This window comes from Panthera uncia, chromosome D2 (assembly GCF_023721935.1).
Source record: "Panthera uncia isolate 11264 chromosome D2, Puncia_PCG_1.0, whole genome shotgun sequence".
Classification (NCBI taxonomy): domain Eukaryota; kingdom Metazoa; phylum Chordata; class Mammalia; order Carnivora; family Felidae; genus Panthera; species Panthera uncia.
This window is the reverse complement of record NC_064818.1, coordinates 69,076,166-69,095,919: the sequence shown is the minus strand read 5'-3', so window position 1 is coordinate 69,095,919 and position 19,754 is coordinate 69,076,166. Positions and strand designations below refer to the sequence as shown.

Sequence of the window (19,754 nt, the reverse complement as noted above, 5' to 3'; positions counted from 1 at the left end):
TCCCTTCCCTTCCCTTCCCTTCCCTTCCCTTCCCTTCCCTTCCCTTCTTTATTTCTATTGGCATGTCTCTTTATCAAGGAATAGTTTACATACCATAAAATTCACTCATTGTAAGTGTGTGGTCTGATTATTTTTATTACACGTATACAGTTGTGCAGCTATCACTATAATGCAATATTAGGACTTTTCAGTCACCCCATCTCGACTGCTCATCTGCAGTCCATCCTACTCCCGTCCTACCCCAATCCCATTTCCAGCAACCACTCACCTACTTTATATTGCCTTCATCTTGCCGTTCCTAGAAACTTCACATAAATGGAACCATACAATCCATAGTCCTTTGGGTCTGGCTCCTTTCGTGTCACATAATGTCATTGAGGTTCATCTGTTTGTTGCATAGATCAATAGTTTGTTCCTTTCAATAAGAACAATAGCTTTGCAGTGTTCCATTACTCCACGTTTTGTTTGTTCACCAGCTGAGAGCCATTTGGATTGTTTCCAATTTGGGGTTATTAGGAATAACCCTGCTGTGAACTTTTGCACAGAAGCCTTTGTGTGGACCTATGTTATCATTTCTCTTAGTTTAAAACCTAGTGGTATGCTGGGTCGCAAGGTATATTTATGTTCAACCTTTTGAGAAACTTCCAGAAGTTTCCAAACTAGCTGTACCATTTTACATTCTCATCAGCAGTGGATGAGTGTATCACTTTCCCCACATCCTCCTCAGCACTTGGTATGGTCAGTCTTTTTAATTATAGCCATTGTAACCAGTGTGTATGTGCTTATTCAGCATGCATATATCTCCTTTTGTGAAGTGTTTATTTAAATCTTTGCCCATTTTCTTCAATTGAGTTGCTTGGCCACTTATTTTGCATTGTCATCGTTCTTTGTATATTCTAGATACCAGTCTTTTTTTTAGAAATGCGATTTGCAGCGATGTCTTCCAATCTGTGACTCAGAGGTATAATGATACCTTTTGAAGAGAAAAAGATTTTAATCTTGATGACATTCAGCTTATCAATCTTTTTCTTTTATGAATTATGTTTTTGTAGACTAAGAAATATTAAACCAAGGTCACAAAATTCTTCTTTGATGTTTTTGTCTAGAAGCATTATAGTTTTTTTAGCTTGTATATTTAGGTCTGTGATTCATTTTAAGTTAATTTTTTGTTTATGGTGTGAGGTAGGGTTTGCTTGAATATATAGATCTAATTGTCCCCTCATCATTTTTTGGAAAGACTACGCCTTCCCCATCAAATTGCCTTGGCACTTTACTTAAAATTAATTAACCATGAATGTGGCAATTTATTTTGGAATTCTCTCTTCTATTCTGTTGACCTATAAGTCTATCCCAATACCAGTCCATGCTATCTTGATAACTTCTAGCTTTATAGTAACTTTTGAAATCATATAGTTTAAGTCTTCTGACTTTATCTTATTCTTTAAAATTTTTTTTTTTTACTCTCTTGGGTCCTCTGCATTGCCACATAAATCGTAGGTCAGCTTTTCAATCTCTACAAATAATCCGGCTTGGATTTTGTAGAGATTGCACTGAACCTATAGGTCATTTAAAGAGACTGGTTATGTCCCGTGGGAATGCGCACATTTACAGATAACATGTATCTAGCACTGTTAAATTGTAAAGACTGCTTTAAAGTTTTTACACTTGATTCCCTGGAAGGAGATGAGAAAGCACTAACCATCTCCAAAAAATCCAATATGCATTTACACTGAGATGTTGCCACTTTTTTCATTCTTTACCCCTCATTAAAAGAAGGGAGTTGGCGTTCTTTTATATTTTGAGCAGCTGGTCAAAGGGAACCAGATCATTGGGAGGCGGTGGTGTATTTGTCTCCGCTCTGTTTTGTGCATCTTCACTGGAGTAGATGAGCTGTGACCCCTCCCTCTGACACAGTTGGGTGGCTAAGGCCGTCTGGCTGCAGGATGTTCTCATCTGTGCAGGTTGGCTTTGCACAGACTTGTGTAGAACCCTCCGGGCTTTGGGAAAGCTGCCTGGGCAAACTGATTTGTTCACCTTTGCCCAGGATACAAAATTTGGGCCAGGGCACACCCTCATTGTCCTGCCTGTTCGGGGTGCTGCATTATGGGAAACACCCTCCTGGAACAGGTGAGTGTTCAACTTGGAGATCAAGCCAGTCCAGTCACATTGGAAACCTCTCCCATTTCAAGAGAAAAAACCAGCAAACTTAAAGACGGCTGAGTCAGCCCCCACACTGCCCTTCTGCAGGAGTAAAACACGGAACTTGCGTGCTTCTGCCTCTCCCTCCCCACCCATGCACCTGCCATGTAAGCAATAAATCCTTGTTACACCTTTGGCTTCTTCATCTACCATCAGGTTTAGGGTTTGGGGACCACCCAGACTGGTGTTTCCTGAGTTCTTGATGATTTGTATACTCATTTCAGTGCTTATAAAAAAAAAAAAAAAAAAAAAAAAAAAAGAAGGTGATTTCTTAAATCCCCTGCCTTAAAACCATTGAACCCATTTTTAAAAGAATCTTGGGTGTTGCTTATGCACAGTGCCATTAGAAAACTCCTGATCTAGGCCAACATACTTACCTCACGTGTTTATATGTCCTTCATCTAAAGTCACTGTCAATCAGAGCTGTATTTGCAAGAGTCTTGGGGACAGAAAAGCAATTTGTTTATTCCTTTGGGTATTCTAAGCAAATCATCTGTAAATCAAGTTAGATCTTTAAGAAGAAACGGCAACCCAGACCTTGATAGTTTAACTTCCCCATAGGGAAATGACTATATTCAATTATCTTTCAGTACCACACCACTGGTTTTTCTCAGGGGTCTATATAAGAAACTACCTGAATGTTTCCAACCATCGGCAAAATTAGTGTGGAAGATGATTTTCCATTCCAGAGCCAGGGTCCTCCATAAGAATTTTCTTGGTGCTTTTAGAGGGGAGGCCTGGACACAAAGCCGAGCTCTACTTTAGGGACTTTGAGTGTTGGACATTGTCCACTTTGAGCGTTAGTTTCTTTGCTTACTGGTATAAGACAATAAAATAACACCTACATCATGGGAGTGTAGTGAGACCAGTCACTTAAAGTCCTTGATGCAATGCCTTGCACAGAGTAAGACCCTATGGCAGTTCAGCCTACAATGACTGTTCGTTTATTTAGAATAGGAAACCTCACCTCTCTAGTCACAGTTGTATGTGGCCATTTTTTTCACACAGTGAGACTTTTGTGGTTCATTTTCCCTTTTGTCTTCATCTAGTGAGAAACTCAGATCACAGTAGGTTTGTCTGAGTGTGGAGCCTTGATATTTTCTTTTCCTCTAAGGTTTTTGTCCAGTTGTTCACAGATCATGACCTTCTCCGATAAGAATCTGCAAGTCCTTTTTGGAAGAAGGTAGGGCATAAGTTATAAATGGCTGAAGGTTGACTTCAAGAGCCATCATTCACATCGCCTAGGCTCGTGTCGGGAGTAGGGCACTCTGAGGGAAAGAGGGTAAAGAAAAACTAAAAAGGACAGTTGGTCATCCAGGAGCTAAGCAGATTATCAGGCAAGCAGATTATCTGTCCAAGGATGGGTTCTGTAATTACAGTTCTCTTTCGCCACTCCCAGAGGGCTGTTACAGTCAGCACAGGGCGTAGGGCATCCAGAAATCCTCCTGGGTATAAGGCACTATGGAGTCATTGCTTAAACTCCATTCCCTACCATCAAGAATTTCCTCTCTCTACCCAAATCGCTTTTCTGTTAACACTGTTGTGTGAGCTCGTAGAGTTATGGGGTTTTACACAGAATCACCGAATTTTATGGCTGCATGGGACTTGAAATTGTTTAGTTCAACCCTTCACTTTTTACAGATGAGGGGCCTGGGGCTTGGAGAGGGTATGTAGTGGCATCATTGAGGTCTTGTGGGTAACACATTAAAGAATGACACCCATTCTCTTGATTCCAAACATGGTAACCCTTTCCCAGGGGACCCCCTCATCCACAAGGAGTTCAGAACTATCTGCTCTGCTAGACGATGGATTTTATCAAAAGCGTGGTGCCTTAAGCTAAATCCTGCCTTATAGTAGATAGTATTACTCCAGATGGTATTCTAGTCTGTATGCTAAAGTTCCTACTCCAATTTAGAGATTAACCAAATAGTAATAATTACCACAGAAATCTGACATAATCAGCACTATGAAAGGCAAAGGAGTTTTTTGCACTTTGAATGTGCAGGCAGGTGCTTTATAAAACTCAGCTACATAAGCAAGTTGTCTATTTCCTAGAGAGTTTAATGCCAGCCAGAATGTAGATGCTTAACATGTGCACTTTGAATATGTGAAAAAGAAGAAAATAGGTTATAAGTTTTTTTACACAGCGGGATACACAGACGGGCGGAGAACAGTGATTGCAGAGCTCTGGTGAGCCCCACGGCACATCTGGTCCCACAGGCTCAGGCACAGCTAGAGTTGCAGGGTGTGCGCTTGGGGCCAGGTACCCGGTTAACTGTCACTTAGGAAGTCACCTGTCATAACAAAGCCCACACTGTGCTGTAAAACTTGATCAATAGCCGCCTCTCCACAATGAATCGTACGTTTACTATCTGTTCTAACGTAGGCACTATATACTCTTCCATTTTACTCATGATCCGAAATACTTTTCCTTCTTCTACAAACGACTGCAGTGTAAACGATTTTGATTCAACTGTGTCCGTTTGGGGAGTTAGTTTGCATATGAGCCCGCGTCTTTGTTCAGCTCTGATCCTTTTCCTGGCCCTGTGCGCAGGGCTTGACTGTGAACCGTCATGGTGCCGGTATAAGAAGAAATGAAAGAGAAGAGGTGGCTCACACATGCAAAGCAGAGGCTCCCTTGGCCTTGAGCCTCTGGCCCCGTGGTCCCCTAGGATGCACTGCTACAAAAACAGACTTTTAAATGGCTGTGAAATGGCCCTTGAGTCTGGCCGACCGCATTACTTGACATGTTCAGCATTGGGAGACGAAGCAGGTACATGAGTCAAGACCAATGTCCCTGGCATTACGATAGTATTGTTTCTTAGCAGTGCTTTCTGCCGATAATTCATAGACCACAGCCTGGCACATGGGGCCTTGGCATATCTTCCATCCACCTTGTGTGACAGCTCAGGTGGCACCATTACTCTTCTGTGCTTGTCCTTGGGCAAGAACAGGCACCGAGAAGGCCTTTTACCAGCATCCCAAACTGCACTAAGAAGCCTTTTTGTGAATGGCTCTGAGACCACCTCTGTGCTGAGGATTACTGCTGTTGTTTCTATGATTTATTATGATAGCGTGCCACACCATTTTCAAAATACTACATCATCGCTCACCCTCGCAACGTCACTCCGAGGTAGTTCTAGCAGTGTGGTGCTGTATGGTTAGAGAGGCTGCAACCTTCACAAGACCCCACAGTGCCAAAACTGGATTTGAATCCAGTCCCACCTACCCCAGCGTCTCCACACTTTCAACTAGGGCTTTATGCGTCTACATTATAGGCATTCCCTTTCTGCATGATTTTTTCCCTTGGTAACGTTAGTTTTGAACTCTTTCCATGTAAGTTTATTTCATTCTTTTAATGGCTACGTAGGATTGAATGTTTTGTCTGACTACTTTCTGATTTAGGTTGCTCTCTGTTTCTTTGTTCTTTCCTGTTGTAAATAATACTGAAGACCGTCGATACAAACACCTTTAAGCACAGGTATGAGAATTTCTGTAGGATGGCTTCCTAGAAATGGAATTGTGTGTCAGAGAGTTTGTGCATATTAAATGTTAATAAATATTGCCAGAGTTTCCTTCCAAAAAGAATTTTGCTCACCGACAGTGTGTGAGAAGCCTATTTCCTGACATTAGTCTTTTTGTCATTGCCAGTTTGGTGGAGAAAAATATTTTTTTTTTCTAAATTGTGTTTCCCTGATTCCTGGTGGAGCTGAGCTAATTTTTATTTGAGGGGTCATCTACATGTCTTCTGGAAATTGCCTTTTGCCCTTATTGCCACTTAATTTTATTAGAGACACTATTTATATATTATGGGTAATAAGCTTGTATCTGAAATGTGTGCCAAGTATTTTTTCCCTGTTACTTCTCTTTTAACTTTATGTCTAGACATTTTCCTGTGTGTGCACTGTCATTATTTGTGTTTATTGTGTTTCTAGATTTTGCCTTGTTCAGGAAGGCATTCCTACCCCAAGTTTCCTAAATTATCTCCTATATATCCTTCTAAGATTTCTACATTTTTGTTTCTGTTTAGCTCTGTAACTCTCTAGAATTCTTTTTTGGATAAGTTATGAGTCAGGAATCTAGATTTACCTTTCTTTACATGGAGAGTCCATTGTTCTCACCATTGATGGAATAATCCATTCTGTAACTCATTGGAAATGCCACCATAATCACAGACTAAATTCTCTTGTGTATAGTGTGCAATGGGTTCCTGTGACTTATCTGTTTCACCGATTTATTTTATATTCCTGTACCAACATTGAAGCACTTTAATTATTTGCGCCTTTAGAATACTTTTCATGGGGCACCTGGGTGGCTCCGTCAGTTAAGCATCCGACTTTAGCTCAGGTTTCAACTCACGGTCTATGAGTTTGAGCCCAGTGTTGGGCTCTGTGCTGACAGCTCAGAGCCTGGAGCCTACCTCGGATTCTGTGTCTCCCTCTCTCTCTGCCCGGCCCCCTCTCAAAAACAAACAAACATTAAAAAAACTTTTTTTAAGAATAACTTTTTGTGTCAGGAAGGGAAAATCTTTATTGATGCTCTGTCTTTCAAAAAATGTCTGTATATTTGTGTATTTTTTTTCCATATGAACTTACAGAATCAGCTTGTCTATAGACAAAACCCCTGTGATCATTTTAATTGGGAATGCATTGCAATAATAGATTTATTTTAGATAATTTTAGATAAATTGACATCTTTAAATATTTGGTTTTCTCATCCAGAAATATTGCATGTTTTTTCGCCTTTTATGTCCGTCAACTAGGTTCTACCATTTTCTTTATATCAGTCTCACGTTGAAGGCTTTGTTTGTTGTGATTTAGAAACGGAGTCCCATTTTCCCATTATGCTGACCGAATTTGTATTGCTAGTCAGTAGGAAAGCTATTGGGTTTTCTGTGTTAATTTTTAATCTAGCTCTTGGAACTCTTTCATTAGTAATCTTTATACGTCTCTTATCACGTTGGCTAGGACTAGACCAAGGTAGAAAACCTTTGGTGAAAGTGTAAGTCATTGTCTTGGTGTTATCTTTGTTGAGAATACAGCTAATGTTGTACCACTAAATAGGATAGATACACCATATCAGTTTGGAGAACTTTCTTCCCACTCCCAGCTTACTGAGGAGTGTGCTTTTCGCTGGAGACCACCCAAGATTCCTGTCAAGGTGCCTTCTTTCACTCACATTTGACCCTGGATGGTCTAAGGGAAGGAGCTACTTTGTGTGACATTTCCTATGCTTCCTTCATCCCCTGAGGGAAAAATAAATAAGTAAGTAAGTGTGAACCAAAACAAGAATGCCTCTTCTAGAATTTTCTGACTGGGCACCATTGGCCAGATTTCATTCCTGGCTTCTATTTTGAAATAACTTCCTTTTTTTTTTCCACTTGATTGTCTTAAGCAACCAACCAGCATCTCACGCTCTGGTTGCTAAGTGGCTTTTGCAGTTTCTACTGGAGGGTGTGAGAAAGGAATCACTACCTGACCTCTGGTTTCCTGTTGAGATTTCATGCAGGCGCAGGGTGCAGCCACTTCTGACTCTGTGCTCTCAGCCCTGCCTTGCATGTGGCCCATGCGAAAGAAGTGTTGCACGGTTGGTTGAGAAAATGGTTTCATCGCAGAGTACCTTTGGTGACTTTTAGGTGGTAAGGATTTTTTGCTAAGTGATAAAAAAGATTCCATTTTGCCAGGCATGCATTTGGAGCGTGACTCTAATGTGACTTGGCACCTGTCTGGAGAATTGTCCCTGTGTCCAGTGACATTTTGCTTTGGGGAAGTCAGCACCTGCTGTGCTGGCATCTGTCATATTTAGGAATGTGAAAAGCTCATGAATAATGCAGGGCCAACCTCAGTAAAGTGCCTTCTTCAGAAAACACTTAATGTACGACTTTGATAAAAGATCGTTATAAGCAACACAGAAGAGACTTTGGGGTCCTTCCGAGGTAAAAGTTGTGGATGATGCCTCTTACCATGGTTTTTCTCCTCTTGATGCAAGCTAGATTTTATTATTTTTAGACAGTTTAGCTAAGGAAGCAAAAAACCTGCTAAATATGAGAATCCTGTCTTTTTATTGCTTTAGTACAAACCAATATTAGTCTTCGCATCCATTTGCGTGTTGTTTTGTGGGGGTAGGGTTTTTTGGAGATGGAGTGGGCTTATCACAGGCACATGGTGAGTCACTGGCAACCATCCATGAGTACCCAGGCCAGGGGACAAACGGGCTCCAGAAACCCCGAGAAGCAAAGCTGCCCCATCATCCAGGCACAAGTAGCTGGTCTGTGAGCCCCTTCCCGTTCTAATGGGGCGGCCTCAGCTTCCAGGGCTGTTGATGTAGGAGGCGTTGGTCAACTGGGCACTTACTTTTCCCGCCTCAGCTGTTTCTTTTTTTCCTCCAAATCCCCGAATCCAGAAAAGAGGCTGAGAGCTGTGATAAGGTATAAACTAAGAACCCCTACCTCTTCTCTTGCAGGCAGGTGACAAACATTACCACCCCAGCTGTGCACGATGCAGCAGGTGCAACCAGATGTTCACAGAAGGAGAGGAAATGTATCTTCAAGGTAAGATGGGCTCGAGAAGCCAGTAAGTTCTCCCCACCGGAGGAAAGAAAACCTTGCTCTGTCTGCTCGTTTTCAGAGAAGGAGGCCTTTCGTTAGCCGCAAGGCTCCCCAGATCCAAAATAAACGTGGCCAAAAGTTACCTCAGCAATTAGTATTCATCAGCCAAGCAGTGGGCATGCTGGCAGTGAGCCCCTGAGTCTGTTGAACAAAGGAATGTGATGCTTCTGGAATGAACAAATAGGACTTGATGTTTGGTGCCGTGGAGGTGAGGCAAGGATGAAAATCAGCGACACCTCCTTCCAGCCCTTCCCCCCAGGAATAGGCTTGGGAAAAAAGGCAAAAAGAAAGCATTTCTGGATGCTACTTGGTCTTTGCTTCTTTCACTGCCCTGCGAGAAGGATTTTATTTTTTTTTTGCAAGCTCCAGGCGGCTCTTTCTTTTTTTTTTAAATTTTTTTTTAACGTTTATTTATTTTTGAGACAGAGAGAGACACAGCATGAACGGGGGAGGGGCAGAGAGAGAGGGAGACACAGAATCGGAAGCAGGCTCCAGGCTCTGAGCCATCAGCCCAGAGCCCGACGCGGGGCTCGAACTCGCGGACCGCGAGATCGTGACCTGAGCCGAAGTCGGCCGCTCAACCGACTGAGCCACCCAGGCGCCCCTCCAGGCGGCTCTTTCTTATGCACGCTTTCAGGAAGAAGAAAACCCTAATATTTGGTGAATTGCATCACAGAAGTATTTCATCCCATTAAGATAGCATAGCTCTCATCCTGAAAGAAAGAGAGACGGCAAAAGAAGGAGAGAGAACATACCCAGAGTCCCTGAAAGAGAAACGGAGAGATTTCTGGTGGCGAAGAAATATGTATTACCAGAGGGCCATTAGATGTTTTTTTTCATCGAAAATCATTTTGAGAAACATTGCCAGTGTTCAACCATGACTAGTTTTTATCTCCCCTAAAATGCTGAAACTTCTCAGAGAGAAGCTTAGGGAAGGATTCTCTTCCAGTCAAATGGCACCATCTGCACAAACATTTTTCTATTTTTAGCTGGAAAAAGAGCCATTAAATAGACAAGGGCTTATCAGTAAAATTAGCAAGAACCATGAGAGCTGGTACTCATTCGGTTTGGTAATTACTGGGTCTCATCTGCCTTCACATTCATTTCTTTGTTTCTCTGCACGTAACATTATGTGTATTTTTAATGAATGGTTTGCTTTGCTCTCTGTCTTGTTCTTATACAACTAAGAAAAGTCTACAGAAAAGATTCTTGAGTATTAAAGCAAAGCCTTAGCTACCATCCTCTAAAAAGTGCTCACGGTAGGAGAACTGGACAACATAAACATCCCTTCGTTTTAATGATCACTCTGAAAAATCTTGATTTAAGAAGCCACTGAATTTTAAAGGGCCCGATGAAGGCAAGTGACAAGCTCTCAAATCCCTGGTCTCATGTGGACTTTATATGACACATTTCCCCGGGGGCAGGCTGTGAATCTGTGTAGCAATAGGCAGGTGTCGCTTTGCATTTTCAGCATGGAGCAGATTTATTCTCCATTTGGTGTCCAGGCTTTGTTTTAGATTTTAGTGTGTCGATTGCAGCCCGCAAAAACAAAGACACCGAGTGGGTGTCAACCCCGTGTCCGCGAGACACTGAAGACTGAAAGGCTCTGGGCACAGCTCTGCACGTGCACATGGTTCTGGAACCTGAATAGGGAGTGGGTTCAAGCTGTGCACAAATACAGCACGTTCGTGCTACAAATAAACAACTACCCGTCCAGATGGGCTGTGTTCAGAACTCCAGCGGTCGTCCTGAACATCTTCTGGTGCTGGGCTCCGGCGCTCTTTGCCTGCCCTCTCGACGCATCCTTGGCGAATGAGTAGTTCGTCTTCCTCAGTATCTCATACTCTCCCTGAGTCACATTCCTTGTGTGTCTGACCCCTGGAGAACAATGTGACGCTGTGTGCAAACCCAGTGTTCTGGCCAACAACTCCCGCTTGGTAGAACCTTCACAGCGAATGCTGTCCATGAGCCCACCCCTGCCCCTTAGCTCTCCACACTGGGCGGCTTTCCTGTGCTTTGTGGCCAGCCTCCGAGTAAATGTTAATGCTGATGGGACTATGAATCTGGCTTGTTTCGTTTTCTTTTTTTTATTTTATTTTATTTTATTTTATTTTATTTTATTTTAGTGTTTATTTTTTGGCTCTGGGTAAATAAAGCAAGATAGAAATGATTGTTAAAGAGGGATTAAAGTAGTCCTCTGATAATAAAGGGTATTATCCTTGTCATTAATATTATTTTAGCTATTTTAGCTCAGTGGTATAAAATGACTCAAGAGGTACTTTAGTGACTTCGAGGACACACAGTTTGTTGCTTGAAGAGAGAAAGATTTAACGGTAAAATGTGGGAAGTCTAATATTCATACCAAGACTGAACAGATTCGTATCATTTACTCGCTGCTGTCACCTTAGTAACTTTATTTGCTCAAGTCTCTTTATTTATTTTTTTTAATTTTTTTTTTTTACATTTTATTTATTTTTGAGAAACAGAGTGAGACAAAGTGTGAGTGGGAGAGGGGCGGAGAGCGAAGGAGACAGAATCTGAAGCAGGCTCCAGGCTCTGAGCAAGCAGTCAGCACGGAGCCTGATGCGGGGCTTGAACCCACAAACTGTGAGATCGTGACCTGAGCCGAAGTTGGACGCTCAACCGACTGAGCCACCCAGGCACCCCTGCTCAAGTCTTTTTAAGTGCTCCTTCATATCTGCCTGTAGCCTTGTGTAAACACAGGATTTACATACAGGTCTTTGCCACAACCAGATAAATGACATATATATCTAGGTATACAAAATCATGTAGGCGGGCGTGGATTCTTACTAGAGTTTTCTATTGGATATAAGTGTTTTGCTTAGTTCTGTGATACTCGTACCATCCATGGAAGAGCTTCGTACTCTGGGAACATGAGGCATTGACACCGAAACAGAAAATGACAGGTAGTATTTCCACTCATTTCAGAGCGAAGGCTTTTTTTGGTTAGTTAAAGGGTTAAAAGTTAAAGGAAACTTCTGCATTTGTACCATAACTTTCAACCTTTCTACTAGTTGGCTTGATTTTCCCTATCTTTGTAGATGACTATGTATAATTGGATCAACAAAAAATTTAGTGAGTTTTGCTTCTGGATATGGTTTGACTTTATTCCCCTCTAAATTGCTCGGTTGTTTGGATGTTCTAGAAGCATGGCTTATTACTTAGACTTAAATTCAACACAGCTTATAGTAAGCACACAGACATGACTTCTATTTATTTATTTATTTTTTTTTTTCTAACGTTTATTTATTTTTGAGACAGAGAGAGACAGAGCATGAACGGGGGAGGGTCAGAGAGAGAGGGAGACACAGAATCTGAAACAGGCTCCAGGCTCTGAGCAGTCAGCACAGAGCCCGACGCGGGGCTTGAACTCACATACTGCGAGATCGTGACCTGAGCCGAAGTCGGACGCTTAACCGACTGAGCCACCCAGACGCCCCCAGACATGACTTTTAAAGGATAATAGTATGGCCCAAAACAAGAACAGCACTCAGTCAAGAACTAAACATCTCTTACATCAAAACACTTGTGCCCAGGTAGTGGTCTCTGTGGTCTAGAATTCTGACCTTTATAGAGCAAGCTCAGACTGGATGAGGAAAACTCACCTGGAGGTTGGAGTTGTCATAATTCACTTGGGCACAGGGTTTTAACACTCCCCTGTGTTAGGGAGAGAAGGATCTGAACCATTCTCTGAAGTTCTATCTAATATGACTATGGCTTCTTTCCATTTCCCTTAACTCTTTGCGGGGCACTGTGTCTTTCCAGGTTCCACCGTTTGGCATCCCGACTGTAAGCAATCTACCAAGACGGAGGAAAAGCTGCGGGTAAGGAGACAATTAGAGCTGTAATGCCAGCTGCATTTATTGGCCGTCTGTGTCACAGTCACTAGTTTTCAGGGCTGGAATTTGGGGGAAATTACTTTCTCATGATTTTTTTTTTTCTCTCATTAACAAACCAAGCTGAAAGACCATTTAGCCAGAGAAGGAAGTTCCCTTCCCTCCTTTGTTAAATCGATTGTGGTTTTTATTCCAAACGCTCGTGTTGGAGAAAGTAAGCCTTGCCTCACTAGTCCGGTTCGTAGGAAAGCATTCAAGGGAAAAATCAAACCATACGCACATGAAAAAATGATTCATCCAGTTCTAGGCCCAACATCTGGTGACCTCACCAGACTTTTTTGTACTTCGGTCCAAAATGTACCACCTCAACCCAAATTCTGCATCCCTGCTTAGCTCCTGGTGCATTTTACTGACCTCTTAAATCCAAATTCACCGAAGGGCCTCTGTTTCCAGAAGCTGACGGCTTGTCGGATAAAACCTTTGGGGAAATAATGATGAGCCCAGAAGGGTCAGTGTGAATAAGCATCCTGGATGGTCTTGTAACTTAACTCTTAGGGGACATCAGAATGGTTTAGTAACTATCCCTGAACACCAAGCACACGGGCAAAAGGGTAGACCCTCTTCATCTCTCCCTTCTAGAACCTTTTCCCCGGCCTTGCTCAAGCCTGACAACACCTCTAGGTGACACTATTTTATCTGTTTCAGAAGCAAAGAGCTGTGCACATGTGTAAGGCATCATCATTGTCTGTATCCTGTTCGGAGGCCCCTAGTTTTTCCCCTGGACTGTGAAATATTTCCTGAGTAATAATCACACTGGATCCCAGTCCACGGCCTCCTGGTTTAGCCAACCCTTGGAAAAACTAGTTTCTGCTACACTTGGCATCTCAGGGAAAATAATGGTCTGAATTGCTTTTGGAAGCCAAACTCTAGCGTGTGGTGTCACGTCTTCTCGAATTGCCATTAGTAGGCATCAGCAGCTGTGTATTGTAATCCCATCAGCATCATACCTTTATGGAGGAGAACAAAACAAAACAAAACAAACAAACAAAAAAAAAAAACCACCTTTTCTCAGAATAACTGAGTAAAAACCAGACAAACTGGAAAAGAATTTGTCCACCAATACCAGGATGGCTTTGGTCTCTGTTTCTACAAAACAACTCCAGCTTGAACACGTGCGTGTAACCCTCAAGTGCATCCACCAGGCTGATGCCCGCTGGAATGGTCACCCATGTTGGGCACCAGAGTCTGCGAGTTTGGAGGAACCATGGATGCTTTGGAAATGGGTTATCTTTATAAAATCCTGGACCGTGAAAGATAGTTATTGTCACTTTTATCATAAGAATGTAAAATTCATAGCATAGCTTGGGGCTGCTGCCCAGAAACCACCCAAGTAGCTAGTGACTTTATACTATCTCTGCAGTGTTATTTTCAGTTTTTTGAATAATCATTTTCACTTCATCCCTGATGAACTCTTTTGGGACATGAGGAGGAGAATGTCAATGAGACCAGAGTACATGGAATGTGTGTCTTTTCTCTGTAAGGATTGCTTGAGTTTGCAGATAGTGTTGCTAAAATAATATTTAAAAAAAAAAAAAGAAAGAAAAAGAAAAAAACACTCTTGATTGCATCTTGATAGAACTCTCTGTATAAGCTTATGAAAACAACTAGTGAAATATTTCTACTCGTTCTGGCCAAGAAGAGCTATTAGTTTTTCTTCCTTTAGTAAAGTTTTCCAGAAAATTCCAAAACGTTTCTCCTAAAGCCAACATTCAACCACTTGGGCGGTCAGGCCAGCCCTCAGCTCGCTCACCTTTGGGAAGCTCAGTAGTGCGAAGGATGGAGCATTCCAGAGGGGAGGAGGTCCCTGTGTGCCCGGAGTGGGGTACTTGCTGACTGATGCTCTTGGGGCTGAAAGAGGAATCAGTTTTTGAATAAGGGAGTAAACGTTGTGCTCTCTTAAGGGTGTGTCTACAAATCACAGACCTTGAGCCAAGATCTCCAAGCCTTTCACAGGGTGTCACATCAGTGCAGTTACCATAGCAAAATGAAAATGTTTTAAGACTCTTTCTGCCACCCCACTGAGTAATCCACATTCTTGGTATTTAAGAACTCACAGGGCGTTTGTAATGACAGATTCTAAAAGACATCTGTCAATGGCTCCACTGGTTTCTTACTCTTCGTATATAAAAATGTCTCAGCCAAAATAAATGGAAAGAAATCATGGGAAGTTAGAATGTGGGTAAATAAACTGTAACTTGAAGGCCAGTTAATATGCTTTTAAACATGGGCCCCCCCCAACACACACACACACACACACACACACACACACACACACACCCCAACTCTAAAGTGATGCCACTTGATGTTTATTATCAAATATGTTTTCCCAAAGGTTTTGTGTTGTGTTGTTTTTTGTGCAGTGTTTCTAAATGGAGGATATTTCTTTGCTCATTCTTTCCTTTTCTCATGTTTTGTGGCAGCCGCCAAACATTCATCGTTCTTCATCCGATTTCTTTTATCCCAAAAGTCTGGTTCGACGCACAGGACGGTCTCCGTCTCTGCAGGTTGGCACTGTGTCTAAGGCTGAGGCTTAGAGCCGCTGTCCTGGCCCCAGGCTTCTGTGGCTTGCCGTCCTCGTGCTGCTCGTCCCACATAACTTCTCCGGCTCCTGCAGAGGCAGATGCTTTTTCTCACCCCACAGAGTGCATCTCACATTCCGATTCTGGCTGTTTTCTTCTCTCATTATTGTTTTCATTTAGAGTACTGGCTAAAGCGTCACCTTCGTTAAAGCGAGCACATTAGAAGCTCCCCTTTGGGTCCCGGGTTCACACATTTGTTTGTTGAACAAATGTTTGCCAGGCACCCAGGTATAGTTAGTGCTGGGCTGGATGCTGGTGAATAGCAGGGAAGACAGATACGTCCTTATAAAATGGTATAGAAGCACATCACCTAGACCAAGGAATGTCAGGTGAGAGAAAGGGTCCCAAGGGGCACTCCCTGGGAACAGTGGTCCTTGAGTTGAATTTTGGAGCCTGGATGGACATGATGAGAAAGGTGGGGCTGCTGAGGGGGATCGCAGAAGCATGGAACTAGGGGAACACAATGCCTGCGTAGGGAGTGGTTCATCTCAAGAAAGCAGCAGGGAAGTGGAGAAAGGAAACAAGAGACCAGGCACCTACTCTGCAGAGGCCAAAGGGTTTAAATGTACTCTATTTGCTCTCCCTAAGAATCCCTGGGAAGTAGCTATCCTCACTCCCATTTTACAGATGGAGAGACTGAGACCGATCACAGTTAGGTACTTTCCCCAGAGTTACACCACTGGTCAGGGGTAGAGCTGAGATTGGAAGCCGGGTCTCTGAGCCCGTAACTCATGCTCTTTCCAGCACACCACCGGGCATCAGAGAGGAAGTCAGGAAGGCAGAAGGAGAGGAGCATTACTCACGGACTAAGTCCGCTGGGGGTAGGAAGGAGAGCAGCATGCCCCGCAGGACGACGCAGAAGCAAGGCGAGAGCTCAGCCAGCCCTCCAGATGAGCAGTGAGGCAGGAGACTGTGCTTCCTGCACACACACACAATATCTTCCTTGAGGGTCTTGAGAACCCACTGAAAGCTGCGAAATTATAATAACTTTCCACAATCCTCTCTCTGCCCAGATGAAACCCAGTCTTTAGCTCCGCTAACAGTTCAAGGTCACACTAGAGCGTTTTAGCCTGGGCTCCGTGTATGCCTGCCAGAACGGCACTAAGGCTGAGAGGTGTTGCTCAGTCTGCTTTTATTAAAAGTTTACCTTCTTTTATTAAATGGTTTGGAAGATAGTTAGAAGTATATATTTTTAGAGTGGAAAGAAACCTTTTAGACATCAACCCCCTCAGTTTCCTCATCTATAGAAGGAGGTCAGCCCAAGGCTCCCCGGGCATCAGGGGGCAAGATTTAACTGCAGATTCCAGGCCTCGGCTATGTGGTATTGGCCCATGATACCGGGTTGCCTCCAACTTGCATTTGTCACATGATCTTCATTCTGTCTTAAAGCTTCAGCTCCAGCAGCAGGGTTTTCACACGTAATGAAGTTATGGTCTCATGAATCTAGCACAACAGCCAAAGATTGCCCCCACTGCAAATAGTACCTCTGTTTGGCAGGAAGTTGCTTTTTCAACAGTTTTGGGGTCTTTTTCCCAAAAGTATACGTTATAACTCAAATAGGATTCTATCTTGTTAGCCTAAGGCTATAGCCAAATGATGCATTTTCACGACTTGAACAAAAATACCATCATCAAGTGTGAAATTCTTGGTTTGCTCCAGACCCTTAAATTTTAAAGATGGGGCACGTCGTAAGCAGTGGTGAGTTAGAGGAGAGAGAGAGAGCTCTGTTTTTAATAACCACTCTCTTCCTATCCTGTTCAAAAGGGACATCTGATTCCCATTATCCAGCCATAAATCTCAATGAAGTCAGCTTGAGCTCCATCACAGAAAGTTGTAAACAGCTTGGGACCTGGCAAAGAAATAGGCCATTTGACAAGGTCTCCCTTCACCCATTGGCCACTGAGGAACAGCTCACCAGCACTTTGAAGAAGCCTGGAAACTCAAGTCACACAGATATGTTGATCTTAGATGCCTTATACAAGCGGCTCATTTCACCAAGTAATATCAAACCTTTTTAGTTATTAGGTAAACCAACTGTACTCCTGCAGGATAGTCAGCACCCTGTGCCCCGGGAGGAAATTTATAGGAGGAAAGACATTTCATTATTTATATAATAATGAATTGTTATATTCATTATTGTTCCTTCTTTCCTCATGCTGAGGTATAGGCAAAAGAAAATGATGAAAAGAAAATTACCTAAGGAAAACATGTTCCAGTCTTATTTACTTGGAAAAGTTGTATATGAATAGCAAATTTTGTCTATAGGTAAAACTCAGTAGTAACCTTTGTAATGTCTGCTGTAATTCATTATAGACAAAGCACATGATATTCCCAGGACTCAGTTTGTAATAATCTGGAGTGGATCATTTGCTATATTCTTAAAAGGAGCTTCTCTGATGTGCCTTTGGAGACTAAAGCATGAACGGACTGCCGTACAAAATGGGCATGAGATTTTTGTCTTTTGAAACTAACATTCACTAGCATAACGTATGCACCTGCAAACCTATAATATACCAAACATGTACCATGTGTGTATATTTTTTAAAAAAGAGCTAATTAGAATCTGTACATATATCTCAAAGGGATAATGTTGGTTTTTGTCTTATTAGCATCACTACAATAACATACCGCCTCGTTCCAGGCTTTCACTTTATTCGAATATTTCATTCTTTTTTGGTGTGTTTTTATAATTCATGAGTATGCTTAGGGGCTATGACTTAAAGCAAAAAGACATTGAGGCTCTTGGCCATAGTAAAGGCTGATGGCATTTGTCACACTGCAGAGAAGGGAATGTGTGCCCACGAGTCCTTCCTGCTTCCTCTGAAACATAAAGTTCCTTTCTCCAAAGGAGTTAATTTCACCCTTTCTTGACTTAGCAGTGAACGCTCAATGTATGTAGATTTTAAAAGTATTCCTTCTTCTGCAGCTGTTATCACCACCTTGTCTAGTGAACTGGGACAAAAACCCAAGGCAGGTACTGTCAATCACAGCAGCACTTCGTATAAGGTGGCAGTCACCTTATATCATTAGTTGTCCCCTAGGCGTTCATAAACTCTTTCCCGTCTGGCTGCCAGTTGCCTGTAGTTTCTCTCCCTTCTTAGAGCATGGCTTTGGGGGAATGCAAAGTAGATGGGTAGTCGTTGCACCCCTGCTCCTGCTGAAAGGGGGGGGAGGGCAGGGAAGCAGAGAGCTTTTCCAGCACCCCCCGACTGAGAAGGGACCAGACATTATGGTGGCCCATATTGAAAGTAAATGGAAAATATAATTTATCTGCTTCTTCACCAGGCAGAGCTCTGGTAAGTGTTTCATAGTCAGTAGAATGATGAGAGCCGGATGGGAACATAAAAAGATGTCTTCAGGGTGATTTTCACTTTGTGACTGTGCCTTTTAATGGTAGGACAGATGGAACACGTCAAGGCATAGAGGAAAAGTCAGCTGCAAGGTAGTTAGAGGGCTTTTAAAAAAGATTTCATGCAGAAAACAAAAAGACGTGTGTTTTCAAAAGACGTGTATTTACTATAAGTGATCAAAGGCCGTGGGGTTTTTCTCTTCCCCATTGGAATGAACTACTAGTCTTCTGGTGAGACTTCTCTTGGTTGATTTTTTTTTTTTTTGAGAAAAATGAAAAACTATTTTGAAATCAAAAGTGAGTCCCTGAACATGTGCTGGGGAAATAAATGTAGGTCATATGGACCCTTTGCTTGCTGAGTATGAGTGCGGACAACCACGTACAACAGAAGGTTCTTAGTGAAGTTCCTTTCCTTCTGTAGCCAAAATAAAGATTCAATTATTTGCCTAATTTTATTAGAAAAATACTTCGAGACATCACAGCCAGTCTATAATCCTTTCGCTACTGTCCCTTCTCCACTCTTGCCTTTCATTTTTTTTTCCAAAGGTGGCATTAAAAAAAAAGAATCGAATTTTCCTACTGTGCTTTCAAATTGGGTTTTTCCATAAGGCATGAAGGAAAAGGTGCTTAAAGGAAAATAAGTAAATTGCATCAGCTTCTAATAGCTTAATCACAGATCCTGCTTCCTTCCTCTGTAGGACAGAAATGGGCATACCTTTGAGGATAAACATTTGAAATTACCTTCATTTATAATACAGCTGACTCTGGAAGAGCATAGGTTTGAACTGCATGGGCACACGCGTACACTTTTTTAATGCATAAATATGCTGCAGCACCGTAAATGTATTTTCTCTTCTTTGGGATTTTCTTAATTGCGTTTCTTTAGCTTACTTTCTTGTATGAATATAGTATGTGATACATATGACATACAAAACATGTCGTATTCAACTGTTGACGTTCTCAGTTAGGCTTCCTGCCCAACAGTGGGCTATTGGTAATTAAGTTTTGGAGGAGTCAAAAGCTGCACGTGGATTTTCCACCGCACAGTGGGTCGATGCTGTGAACCTGGGCACTGTTCAAGGGAGAGCAGTATAGGCAAGAGA

The 19,754-nt window shown here is 42.4% G+C and overlaps 1 protein-coding gene across 11 annotated transcripts in view; it reads left to right on the top strand.

The window, feature by feature from the left end:
- Nucleotides 1–19,754, top strand: part of ABLIM1 (actin binding LIM protein 1) — a 295,553-nt gene that overhangs the window by 234,464 nt on the left and 41,335 nt on the right. For 10 of the 11 annotated variants that reach the window (XM_049645831.1, XM_049645824.1, XM_049645822.1 and 7 more), the window contains exons 7-9: nucleotides 8,662–8,749; nucleotides 12,593–12,651; nucleotides 15,144–15,227. In XM_049645831.1, coding sequence (XP_049501788.1) covers nucleotides 8,662–8,749; nucleotides 12,593–12,651; nucleotides 15,144–15,227 — 231 coding nt within the window. The remainder of the gene's footprint in view (nucleotides 1–8,661; nucleotides 8,750–12,592; nucleotides 12,652–15,143; nucleotides 15,228–19,754) is intronic. The other variant, XM_049645825.1, reaches the window with a different exon arrangement.